This window comes from Entelurus aequoreus, linkage group LG09 (genome assembly GCF_033978785.1).
Source record: "Entelurus aequoreus isolate RoL-2023_Sb linkage group LG09, RoL_Eaeq_v1.1, whole genome shotgun sequence".
NCBI lineage: Eukaryota > Metazoa > Chordata > Actinopteri > Syngnathiformes > Syngnathidae > Entelurus > Entelurus aequoreus.
In genome coordinates, this window is record NC_084739.1 from 68563302 (window position 1) to 68576598 (window position 13297).

A 13297-nucleotide genomic window follows, 5' to 3' on the forward strand; every position below is an offset into this window, starting at 1 on the left:
AGGTTTATTTGAAATAGGGACATATACAGAAACATAGATATCTGAAACCTTTATCCAATGTATGCATTATAGTGTTTGCAGCCAAAGCTAATTTACAACACTTGTCCCCAACAACAACAACAACAACACAGATCTAACATAATTAAAATAGGAAAATAAAAAGAATAAGGCAAAGAGGAGTCGATAATAATGATAATAGTAATAATACAGACAAAGTGCAAACTAGATATAAGCCAATAAAAATAACACAGACAAAGTGCAAACTAGATAACTAGTAAAAACTAGTAAAAACTAAACATGGAAACACGATTGTTGCTCAACTAGCCACAATTGTTTTGTTTTTTTGAAAGTGACAAGTGCAGGTGTACTTTTCAAAGGGTCAGCTAGCGAGTTCCATAGTCATGCTCCTTTTATTGAAAAGGCAGTCATATTATGATCTGCTTTCTACCCTGATGGTCTACATGCAGTGCATCTGCAAGGTACATTGTGTTATGTCACAGCCTTATTATAGAATGGAATACGCTCATTTTGTCCTCAAAATTCTACACACAATACCCCATAATGATGATGTGAAATTTTTTTTTGGGGGGGGGAATTGAAAAACTAAATAAATTCACAGCTTTTCTAATCAGGGCTCGAATTTAACCACGGCAAACACTTGATGTAATGCCCTAAAAAACAAGCCACTTCATTTTATTTGGCTCTGGAAAGTCTGGAAATAATATTGTGGAGGGGGGGGCGTGGCCTGCGGGCCTGCCGCGGAACGGGGTGTGCCAGGACCGGCCTCGAAGACAGCGACAGGTGAGTGGATGGCCCAGGTGGGCCTTGTTATCTAATCACCTGTCGCCTTTATTAGCAGCAGCCGGGATGAGACACGTTGTTGGAGCTGGAGTGGAAGCGAGAGAGAGAGCGAGAGAGACCCGAGACACCGAAAAGACTTTGCTGGAAAGCAAAACACCTGCACTAGTTTCATGAAAATAAAACAGTGTTGTAACCCTGATCCGGGCTCGTGTGGCAGTGTGCGGTGGTCTGAGGAACCCACTAGAGGGCAACCTCCACAAATATGTATCAATAAAGTACTGTAACTTGTCTTACTAAATGTATTATTTCTTTCTATTTTGGGAGAAAAAATATATATCTACGCCATGTAATCGCAATTGATGCTTAATTAAATATTGTCTAATCATGCAAAAATATATGATGAAACATTCAAACATTTTTTTTAATAGAAATAAATACTAATAATAATGATTTCAAAGCAAGTTATCCATCAAATTGTGAAATGTAAAAGTAGCAATAGATTTCCTGGTCAAATTGTGAAATTTACTGTGGTTTTTACAGCATTTTTCTCTAAATTAAAGAAAACAGTACTTTTTTACTGTAATAAACTGTGGTGGCGTTTTGGTATTTACAGTAATACACCGAAAAATCTACAGTTGTTTGATTTGCGGTTAAAAAACAAACTGGCAGCTCAGGTGCCAAAATTTTACTGTAAAATTGAATTTTTTTTTTATTTACAGTAAAAAAAACAAATGTCAATTTTACAGTAAAATTCTGGCAACTGAGCTGCCATTTTTTTACCATAAAAACAGCGGTACTGTTTTTCCATTCACAGTAATACACCGAAAAATCTACAGTTGTTGGTTTGCAGTAAAAAATAAAAATAAAAATAAAAACTGGCAGCTCAGGTGCCAAAATTTTACTGTAAAATTGCAGGGTTTTTTATTTACAGTAAAAAAAAACAAATGTCAATTTTACAGTGAAAAATTCTGGCAACTGAGCTTCATTTTTTTTTACCATAAAAACAGCAGTACTGTTTTTCAATTTACAGTAATACACCGAAAAATCTACAGTTGTTGGTTTGCGGTAAAAAATAAAAATAAAAATAAAAACTGGGAGCGCAGATGCCAAAATTTTACTGTAAAATTGCATTTTTTTAAAATTTACAGTAAAAAAACAAATGTCAATTTTACAGTAAAATTCTGGCAACTGAGCTGCCTTTTTTTTTACCATAAAAACAGCAGTACTGTTTTTCCATTCACAGTAATACACCGAAAAATCTACAGTTGTTGGTTTGCAGTAAAAAATAAAAAATAAAAATAAAAACTGGCAGCTCAGGTGCCAAAATTTTACTGTAAAATTGCAGAGTTTTTTATTTACAGTAAAAAAACAAATGTCAATTTTACAGTGAAAAATTCTGGCAATTGAGCTGCCTTTTTTTTACCATAAAAACAGCAGTACTGTTTTTCAATTTACAGTAATACACCGAAAAATCTACAGTTGTTGGTTTGCGGTAAAAAATACAAATAATAATAAAAACTGGGAGCGCATGTGCCAAAATTTTACTGTAAAATTGCAGAGTTTTTTATTTACAGTAAAAAAAAACAAATGTCAATTTCACAGTGAAAAATTCTGGCAAATGAGCTGGCTTTTTTTTTTTTACCATAAAAACAGCAGTACTGTTTTTCAATTTACAGTAATATACACTACATTTTGAGGTGAAATTATTGCAGCTTACCATATTTTTGTTACATTTTAGTTTTTAAAAAAATCTACTAATAAAATGCATTAAAAAAATGGTGTAATAATAGTATTCACTGTTAGAAGCGGCCCTCTGGGGCCAAACATAAGTGTCATGTGGCCCTCGGTGAAAACCACTTTGACCAACATCGACAGCAAGAACATGCCGTGACCACCCGTGACTTGTTACTTGGTAATGGACGAGGGATGTAACAATAAACGGTATAATGATCATTTGCCATAAAATTCCAGACTGTTAGTAATACAGTCTAATTTTTTTAATTACCCCAAAACCGTAATTTATTCATGCATTTTAGGCAACAGGAAGTCAGGCACATGCGCATTAGCGTCATTTGGCTTGATAATCACGGCGGACTAACTACACGGACTTTGCTCCGGAGATTTCCCCTCGGAGTAAAAGGAGCCAAATACTTGGTTTAACGTCATTTTCCCCTCGCTTCTCGGCGTGTGTTTAAGAGTGCACTGCTGTGTTTAGATGGAGACAGGTGTGGACAATATTGGAGACACTTGTCCCCACACTAAAAGTATACAGCCAAGAGTGGATGTCAGGTGCGGATCCAGCCATGGCATTTGTTTACATTCAGGGGTGCTAGCTTGGTGTTAGCAGTTAGCGATTGTATCCTCCTACGGTGTGTAGTGAAGCATGTTTAGCTATTCCTCATCCTGCAGTGATAATGAAACTTGTTAGAAACGTACTTTATTTGTCGCCATGGAGGCCAGGATTAGTGATTTAGAATGTTAGCCGCTAACTAGCTAGCCATGTGTTAAAGCAGCTCTTCCTGAGGGTGTTTCAGTGTTATAAATTCACCTTTATCTTTACTTTTTACACCAAAATGCGTCCATTCTCCCTTTTCTGTCTACACACTGTGTCTGCTTGTAAGTACTCTGTGTGCGTGCGCTGCCGAACATGCTCCTCTGCTCGTAAAACCAGCAATGTCATGACGTGACGACGTGCCGGGAATTGGTACTTTTCCAACAGAGTATAGTATTGTTTTTGATTCATTAGTAATGTGATACTATACTAGTACCGGTGTACCGTAGTACAACCCTAGGTTGGGGTTACAAAAAACACTTAAAACACTGATAACACATTCATAAAATCACAAACAAATGCAATGTTGTTTAAAAAAAAAAAAGCTTTAAAACGTTTCAACTTGTGCCGCAACTTTTAGAGAATGCTGCCATGAAAATCAGGCGTTTTAGGCCACAACAATCTAAAAGAAAATGCTGTAAAATCCTGGAAGGACTGTGTAGATACGTGATAGAGCGGGGTTTTCAGGCACAGCCGTCTCGAAATGGTCTGGGGAAAAAAAACTACCCACTTGAGGCTCAATTTGGACTATTAGGGAAAAACATTGCCTGATCTTGTGAGTCATTCAGATGGCTGCTTGAGAATTTGGCATCAACAACATAGAATGGATCCATGCTGCCTTGTATCAGTGTACCAACAGGAGTTGCGTGGAGGATAGCATGTTGGCGCACTTTGAGCCCTTTACTGCCAAACTAAGCATCCTTTATTCTTCAGCCGTTTTAAAATAAGCTTCAGACGTTCCACAACAGTGTGTGGAAGTGTGCGGGTCAGAAAGTGGCTTTGATGTTGCAATTTAAATACAAAAGCCAAAAGCAGTGAAGTTGTCACGTTGTGTAAATGCTAAATAAAAAGAGAATACAACAAATCCTTTTCAACTTATATTCAATTGAATAGACCGCAAAGACAAGATATTTAGCGTTCCAACTGATGAACTTTGATATTTTTTGCAAATATTAGCTCATTTGGAATTTGATGCCTGCGACATGTTTCAAAAAAGCTGGCACAAGTGGCAAAAAAGAGTGAGAAAGTCGAGGAGTGCTCGTCAAGGACTTATTTGGAACATCCCACAGGTGAACGGGCTAATTGGGAACAGGTGGGTGCCATGATTGGGTATAAAAGTAGCTTCCGTGAAATGCTCAGTCGTTCACAAACAAGGACGGGGGCGAGGGTCACCACTTTGTCAACAAATGCCTGAGCAAATTGTTGAAGAACAACATTTCTCAACAAGGAATTTAGGGATTTCACCATGTACGCTCCGTAATATCATCAAAAGGTTCAGGGAATGTGGACAAATCACTGCACGTAAGCCAGGATATTATGCACCTTGGATCCCTCAGGAGGTGCCGCATCAAAAAGCCACATCAATGTGTAAAGGATATCACCACATGGGCTCAGAAACTTCAGAAAACCACTGTCAGTAACGACAGTTGGTCGCTACATCTGTAAGTGCAAGTTAAAACTCTACTATGCAAAGCCACAGCCGTTTATCAACAACACCCGGAAACGCCGCCGGCTTCGCTGGGCCCCGAGCTCATCTAAGATGGACTGATGCAAAGTGGAAAAGTATTCTGTGGTCTGACGAGTCCACATTTCAAATTGTTTTTGGAAACTGTGGACGTAAAGAGGAAAAGAAGCATCCGGACTGTTCTAGGGTGAAAGTGTAAAAGGCAGCATGTGTGATGGTATGGGGGTGTATTAGTGGCCAAGACATGGGTAACTTACACATCTGCGAAGGCACCATTAATGCTGAAAGGTACATACAGCTTTTGGAGCAACATATGTTGTTATCATGGACGCCCCTGCTTATTTCAGCATCACAATGCCAAGCCAGGCGTTACAACAGCGTGGCTTCATAGTAAAAGAGTGCGGGTACTAGACTGGCCTGCCTGTAGTCCAGACATTGAAAATGTGTGAAGGCTAAAATATGAGAAGGGAGACTGTTGAACAACTTAAGCTGTACATCAAGCAAGAATGGGAAAGAATTCCACTTCAAAAATGTGTCTCCTCAGTTCCCAAACCTTTACTGAGTGTTGTTAAAAGGAAAGGCCATGTAACACACTGGTAAAAATGCCTTTTTGACATGTGTTGCTGCCATTAAATTCTAAGTTCATGATTATTTGCCATAAAAAAGTAAGTTTCTCAGTGTGAACATGAAATATCTTGTCTTTGCAGTCTATTCAATTGAATATAAGTTGAAAAGGATTTGTTGTATTCTCTTTTTATTTAGCATTTACACAACGTGACAACTTCATTGTAAAAAACAGTGTTTGGATAACCTAGTGGAAGATGGACTCAATCTCTACAAGATAAGTTAGTTTAGGAAGAGGAGGAGAGCTGCAAGGCAGACTTATAAATAGCCAGCATCTTTGATCCAACTGACACGGATGGGCTCGCCAATTGATCAGTTCCGCCTCTGCGTGCAGACGGGCGAGCGAGGGCTGCGCACAGGTAGAGAGCAGGGAAGGCGGGAGTCGTACCTGCAGCAGGTTCCTCAGCCTGAGCAGCTGCTTCTTGACCGAGCTGCAGTCCTGGCTCAAGTGTTCCAGCGAGAGTTCATCCGGCGAGGCGCCGAGACACAGCCGCCTGGCCTCGGAGGGGGCGGCCTGCGGGGACATCTTTGAAGATTTGAGGCCCTGCGGGGATTGTGTCCTGGAAGAATACAAATGTGCTGTCAAGCACACTGAAGGGCAGGATGTGAGGCACATTTTGGACAAAAAGGTGGCAAACGTGTGCCTCAAAAGTCACACAAATACGCGGCGCCTTGTGAGGTTGCTTTTTCTTTGGCTTTTTGTGGACGTTACGTGAAGTATACGCCTGATTTAACTCCTTAATTACGCACTGCATCCAGCTGTATAAAACACTGGCCATACAGCAATAGATGATATCTCTCTATTACCTCTCTTTCTTTATAATGTTTATTTTCTGCTGGATCTACTCTCTATTTTATGCTGCAACTGTTACATATACTGTAGTATTGTACATTGGGATATGTTATATATATTATATACTGTATAAAGAATATTACATATATGTTATATTTTATATTGCTACTATGGTACAGTTTTAGTCTACTTTATACCTTTTGTGCCCTTCTTCTTTTGTGCATTATCCTGTCCATCCTTATCCTTTCCATCCTTTGTAACTGAGCTACTGTGTGGAACAATTTCCCTTGTGGATCACTAAAGTTTGTCCAAGTCTATGTCTAATCATCGAGGGTTTTAAACGTTTAGCCCAGGGGTCATTTTGTCTAGCAGCTAATCCAAAAAATTGAAATATACAAATATATATATATACATATACATATACATATATACTGTACATATTAGAGATGTCCGATAATGGCTTTTTTGCCGATATCCGATATTCCAATATTGTCCAACTCTTAATTACCGATTCCGATATCAACCGATACCGATATATACAGTCGTGGAATTAACACATTATTATGCCTAATTTTGTTGTGATGCCCCGCTGGATGCATTAAACAATGTAACAAGGTTTTCCAAAATAAATCAACTCAAGTTATGGAAAGAAAATCAGATAAAATTGCTCGTATTAACAGGAAGACGTTTTGGTTCCTCCTCGCATAACCAACTTTTTGCAGTCATTGCAAATTGCCAGTTTTTTATCCGTCAGACACACTTTAAAATAATCCCAAACCATAGACACGGTGTCGTTAGTTAGTCACAGAGCGAGCTGGCTTGTTAGCCACGGCTACAGCACCGGCAACAACACACTCTTGTTGTTATGCTGCGCTCGCGGCGGTGTGATGAGGTCATCAAGCGTCGCCAGTAAACCTCTCATACCGCAGTCGTCAACTCCTGTGTTGTGTGTGGGAGAGGGGAGCTGACTGGAAGACGCAACTGCTCTGTATTTCTCCCTACGTCCGTGTTTTACCGGATATGTACCGCTCTGTACAGCAGCATTTCAAAAAGTCATTAATTTTACTTTTTGAAACCGGTACCGATAATTTCCGATATTACATTTTAAAGCATTTATCGGCTGATATTATCGGACATCTCTAATACATATATATATATATATATATATATATATATATATATATATATATATATATATATATATATATATATATATGTATATATATATATATATATATATATATATATATATATATATGTATATATATATATATATATATATATATATATATATATATATATATATATATATATATATACACATACACATATATACATACACATATACATATAAATACATACACATACACATATATACATACACATTTCCATATAAATACATACACATATACATATATACATACACGTATATATATATATACATACACATATACATATATACTAGGGCTGCAACAACTAATTGATTAAATCGATTAAAATCGATTATAAAAAAACTTGCCGATTAATTTAGTCATCAATTTGTTGGATCTATGCTATGCGCATGCGCAGAGGCTTTATTTTTAGTTTTTATTTTTAATTTTTAAAAAATATATATATATATATTTTTTTATTTTTATTTTATTTTTTTAATAAACCTTTATTTATAAAATGCAATATTTACAAACAGCCGAGAAACAATAATCTAAATAAGTATGGTGCCAGTATGCTGGGGGGTTTTTTCAATAAAATACTGGATAGGATAGAAATGTAGTTTGTCTCTTTTATCCGATTATTAATCGATTAATCGAAGTAATAATCGACAGATTAATCGATTAGCAAATTAATCGTTAGTTGCAGCCCTAATATATACATACACATATACATACACATACATACACATATATAAATATATATATATATATATATATATATATATATATATATATATATATATATATATATATATATATATATATATATATATATATATATATATATATATATATATATATATATATATATATATATATATATATATATATATATATATATATATATGTTGTCAGTGTGAACATGAAATATCTTGTCTTTGCAGTCTATTCAATTGAATATAAGTTGAAAAGTATTCTCTCTTTATTTACCATTTACACAACGTGACAACTTCACTGCTTTTGGCTTTTGTACATTTATTTGCTTTCTAGTGTACGAAATAGACGACCAACCGTGCGTCGAATCCAGCCGGTCCGCCCAAACGTTGATGCCTCCGCCGCTGTGCCTGCCGCCGGGCCGCGCTTTCCCCGTTGGAAATCCTGTCAGCATCTGTTGCAAAAAACGAGGAAACATGAGTGCCAGCCAGAGTGAAGGAAAGCGGTTTGCCAAACACTGCGCCTGTACAACGCCTGTAAATAGTTTGTCTGGGAGAGACGAGACGTGCCATGCAAAAAAAAAAAAAAGGTAGGCAGGAATTTGTTTTTCTTTGGATTTGACACACAAACATCTCATGACACTTTTCTGCCAATGAATAAAATGTGCACCTTTCACAATGTTCAATCCCTTCTGTCTCTCCACAGCATCAAATGCAAACAAATCAGCATCCTTGCCAAAGACGTACAAACACAGAAATGGAAACTCTGAACCATGAACCATTATACAAACAAACACTAAAGGTATTCGACTAAAAACCAATTAAACATCATCACTGCCGTATTACCCCAAAATATAACATGATGAGCTTTCATAATTTTATACATTTCTCATTCATTAAAATCTATGTTTAAGTGTCTTAATGGATTAGCCCCTGATGTGTCAAGAAATACAAAGATACAGTAGTGAAGGTGTTAAGGTCTTCAAAAGCTTAACCAGGGATGAGGCTTGCACATTAGCCCGTGACTAAAAGGTTTGATATACAGTACAGGCCAAAAGTTTGGACACACCTTCTCATTGCAATGCGTTTTCTTTATTGTCGTGACTATTTCAATTGTAGATTGTCACTGAAGGCATCAAAACTATTGACACCTGTGAAGTAGGGCTGCAACAACTAATCGATTAAATCAATTAAAATCGATTATAAAAATAGTTGCCGATTAATTTAGTCATCGATTCGTTGGATCTATGCTATGCGCATGCGCAGAGGCTTTTTTTTTTTTTTTTTTTTTTAATTTTTTTTTTTTAAATAAACCTTTATTTATAAACTGCAACATGTACAAACAGCTGAGAAACAATAATCAAAATAAGTATGGTGCCAGTATGCTGGGTTTTTTTCAATAAAATACTGGAAAGGACAGAAATGTAGTTGGTCTCTTTTATCCGATTATTAATCAATTAATCGAAGTAATAATCGACAGATTAATCGATTATCAAATTAATCGTTAGTTGCCGCCCTACTGTGAAGTGAAAAACCATTGACTACCTCTTGAAGCTCATGGAGAGAATGCCAAGAGTGTGCAAAGCAGTAATCAGAGCCAAAGGGTGGCTATTTTGAAGAAACTAGAATATAAAGCCCGTTTTCGGTTATTTCACCTTTTTTTTTTTTGTTAAGTACATAACTCCACATGTGTTCATTGCAGTGAACATGAATCTCCCCAATGAGGACCATCCATCCATTTTTACCACTTGTCCCTTTCGGGGTCGCGGGGGGTGCTGGAGCCTATCTCAGCTGCATTCGGGCGGAAGGCGGGGTACGCCCTGGACAAGTCGCCACCTCATCGGAAGCCGGAGTACCTGGAGGGAACCCACGCAGTCACGGGGGGGAACCAATAAATATAAATCTAAGGCTAAAACAACAATAACAAAAAAAGGTAGCAATAACAAAGTTAAAGTAGCAATGATTGTCACACACACTCACACACTAGGTGTGGCGAAATAATTCTCTGCATTTGACCCATCCCCTTGATCACCCCCCTGGGAGGTGAGGGGAGCAGTGAGCAGCAGCGGTGGCCGCGCCCAGGAATCATTTTTTGGTGATTTAACCCCCAATTCCAACCCTTGATGCCGAGTGCCAAGCAGGGAGGTAATGGCTCCCATTTTTATAGTCTTTGGTATGACTCGGCCGGGGGTTTGAACTCACAACCTACCCATGTCAGGGCGGACACTCTAAATAATGCGTGCTGCTTCAAATGTTGGACCCAAAGTGTCAGCGCGCAGCTCTTCTCACTTGCACAATCCACGTCATTGAGGCAGCCAAACAATGGGGATATATTCCAAGTAGGGGAGGGTCCGTGGTTAAGAAAACGCAGCAAAACGTCCACCCTTGCTGGCCGTGTCCACGCCGTCAGGCTGCTTGTTCTGGGAACTCGCCAAGAAAAAAGGAAGCTTGGAGTCCAAGCGAAGGGGGAAACTGTGGGGCCTCCCTCTCATCCGCGAGACCTCTCAGCCAGGCTTAAGCCAGTCATTCGGTTCTGATTCGGCCCGGTCCTCTCCTTCCTGTTGTGTGGCAGAGTCAGGGCGTCTTAGAGAGGGAGGGATTGAAGGCGACGGGAGGACCAGCAGGGACTCTGGAGCACAACAAACCCACCTCCTGGGCTGGCTTTAACGGGACTCTTCTGGTCCGCCTCGCTTTCCCCGAGCCTGTGGTGTCGCACAGGGCTATAAATAAGGCCTCTTCCCCCAGAAAAGGACTAGGATAGGGACGTGGCTCCCAGTAACATTCCCGCCTGTAACTGTTTACAATATTCCAGAGCTGACCGCCAGTAGCAACACCGACTATGACACAATGCAATAAAACACTCAGCAATGTGATACTGCTCATTTCATGCCGGGGGTCACTTTTAGGTCGTGGTGGTGGTGTCAGTGAGGGCCGATTACACAGCCTCTCAGCAGTAATGGCATCCAACTCAACAATGCAGCCTCCACTAAGTACCTACTGTATGTGTGACCACACTACGGTGGTCCCGTAACCTCTACCAAAATGTATTTACATACTTTTCTAAAAAAAGGGGAGCACAAAAAATGGAATTATTGTCTTATTTAAACAGAAAATCTTAGTGTACTATATATCAGAGGTGTGGACTCGAGTCACATGACTTGGACTCGAGTCAGACTCGAGTCATGAATTTGATGACTTTAGACTCGACTTGACAAAATGTAAAGAGACTTGCAACTCGACTTAGACTTTAACATCAATGACTTGTGACTTCACTTGGACTTGAGCCTTTTGACTTGACATGACTTGCTACTTTCCCCAAAACCCAAAGCTTAAAAAGTTATTTGGGAGCGCTCCGTATCTTTCATTTCGTACGTGTCTGTCTGTCTATAAGCGTGTGTGCTGCTTGTCAGCGTGTGTGCTGTCAGTACAACAGCCAATCAAATTAGATCTACGTTGTTTTCATCCCACAGCTCTCATCCAATCCAATTGCAGGACAACCACCGAACAAGAGTTGTCAAACATTGCGGCAGTGAGAAACAATTATGCCAAAGTTGGTTTCGTTCGGGTATAAAAACTACGACTTGGTCAACAAAAAACGAATTGCCGTATGCAAATCCCGCAGTTCGAATATTACAGACGGAGACGCAACAACTTCCAACTTCGTTCGACATTTGAAGTTGCACAAAGAAGGGTACGTTTTGAATGTAAGCTAACGTTTATTGGCTAAGTAACATGACTTTTATTTCCTGTGTAGTTAAATCAGTGAGGCTGTAAACTCACTGCTAACGTCATAACCATAGACATGTTTTAAGGGTACGCAGCATCGAGCGCTACTGCCTATTGGCACAGACGAGACGCGGGGCCGCCATCTTGGAGTGGTGATCCGCTCCACTCAGTGCAATTCATTTGGCAGGAGCAATGAACTGTCAGCGCATTTAATTCATTTTACCTCACTGAATACCACTGATTTTCACGCGGTTTTTTGTCATACGTGTAGCTATGATAACGGACACATGTTTTGGCAAGTTTTATTATTCATAGTTTGCTTAACAGTAATATAATATTCTTATACGCTATAAGTGACCAGACGTCCGAGATCAAAACTGGGAATATAATCCCAGAGAAGGGGGAAAAAACGGTAAGCTATTTTTAAATTGAAGAAACAATATGATTAGGTTATATATACATGCGTATATCCTACATAAACAATGTATGAATACATTAGATATCTATATATCTTATAGACTGTATCTCTGTTGCTGCAGCAGCAGAGAGTTTATTCTGTCTTGACACTTTGTATTGATATTTTGTATTACATTCTTCCCTTAAATGATCATGTTTACAGTGATTGTTATGTATGTATTTTTTATGTATGTCGCTTTGGATAAAAGCGTCTGCCAAATACTTAAACATATATAAACACCTGAAAGTCTTTATATCAGCTAAAACCACCAATCTGTTTCACTGGATTCAGAATAAAACCAAATGCTGTCTTACCCAACAATGTTAGTATTTGAATATTGTTACTTGAAGACTTATTCCTGGTTACAATTATACTGTTAAGAAAGTATTGTCTTATATTTTGCCTAAAATGAGAATGCATCATCATCAGTGGCGGCTGGTGAATTTTGTTTTGGGTGGGGCTGAAAGTTTGTAAACCAAACCCCTGTAGGGGGGTCATCTCCCCCAGAAGATTTATTTGTGATTTTCACATACAAATATTGAAGATCTTTGCTCCTTCTCAACTCTGTGGTAATATTATTTTCATAAAATACAACCAATAGTATGTTAATGTTTGTTTTTGCAAATGTGTTTATTCTGTAAAGGAATGAGTTAAATGTTTAAAATTGTTTAAACTATTAAAATTACTGTTAATAGTGCTATTATGAATTGCAATGTCAGCACTATTTTTTTTCCTGCAATTTCAAATGCACTTGTTTTAATAAATAAATACAGCGTTTTAAAAGCATACACAATCTGTGTAAAAATATTAGTCTGTGGTTAAAAGGACTTGAAAGGACTCGAAACTCAAAATGCAGGACTTGGGACTCGACTTGAGACTTTCCAGTCTTGACTTTGGACTTGACTCGGGACTTGCCTGTCTTGACTCGGGACTTGACTCGAGACTTGAGGGCAAAGACTTGAGACTTACTTGTGACTTGCAAAGCAATGACTTGGTCCCACCTCTGCTATATATAT

The 13297-nt window shown here is 38.4% G+C and overlaps 2 protein-coding genes across 8 annotated transcripts in view; both read right to left on the reverse strand.

The window, feature by feature from the left end:
- Window positions 1–13297, reverse strand: part of LOC133657656 (glutamate receptor ionotropic, delta-1-like) — a 1080304-nt gene that overhangs the window by 363365 nt on the left and 703642 nt on the right. The gene's annotated exons all lie outside the window — the stretch shown is intronic.
- The window catches only part of LOC133657655 (serine-rich coiled-coil domain-containing protein 2-like), a 137642-nt gene that overhangs the window by 76076 nt on the left and 48269 nt on the right, over window positions 1–13297 (reverse strand). For all 7 annotated transcript variants that reach the window (XM_062059237.1, XM_062059239.1, XM_062059238.1 and 4 more), the window contains 2 exons: window positions 8457–8553; window positions 5830–6001 (listed from right to left, as the gene is read on the reverse strand). In XM_062059237.1, the coding sequence (XP_061915221.1) occupies window positions 5830–6001; window positions 8457–8553 (269 nt within the window). The remainder of the gene's footprint in view (window positions 1–5829; window positions 6002–8456; window positions 8554–13297) is intronic.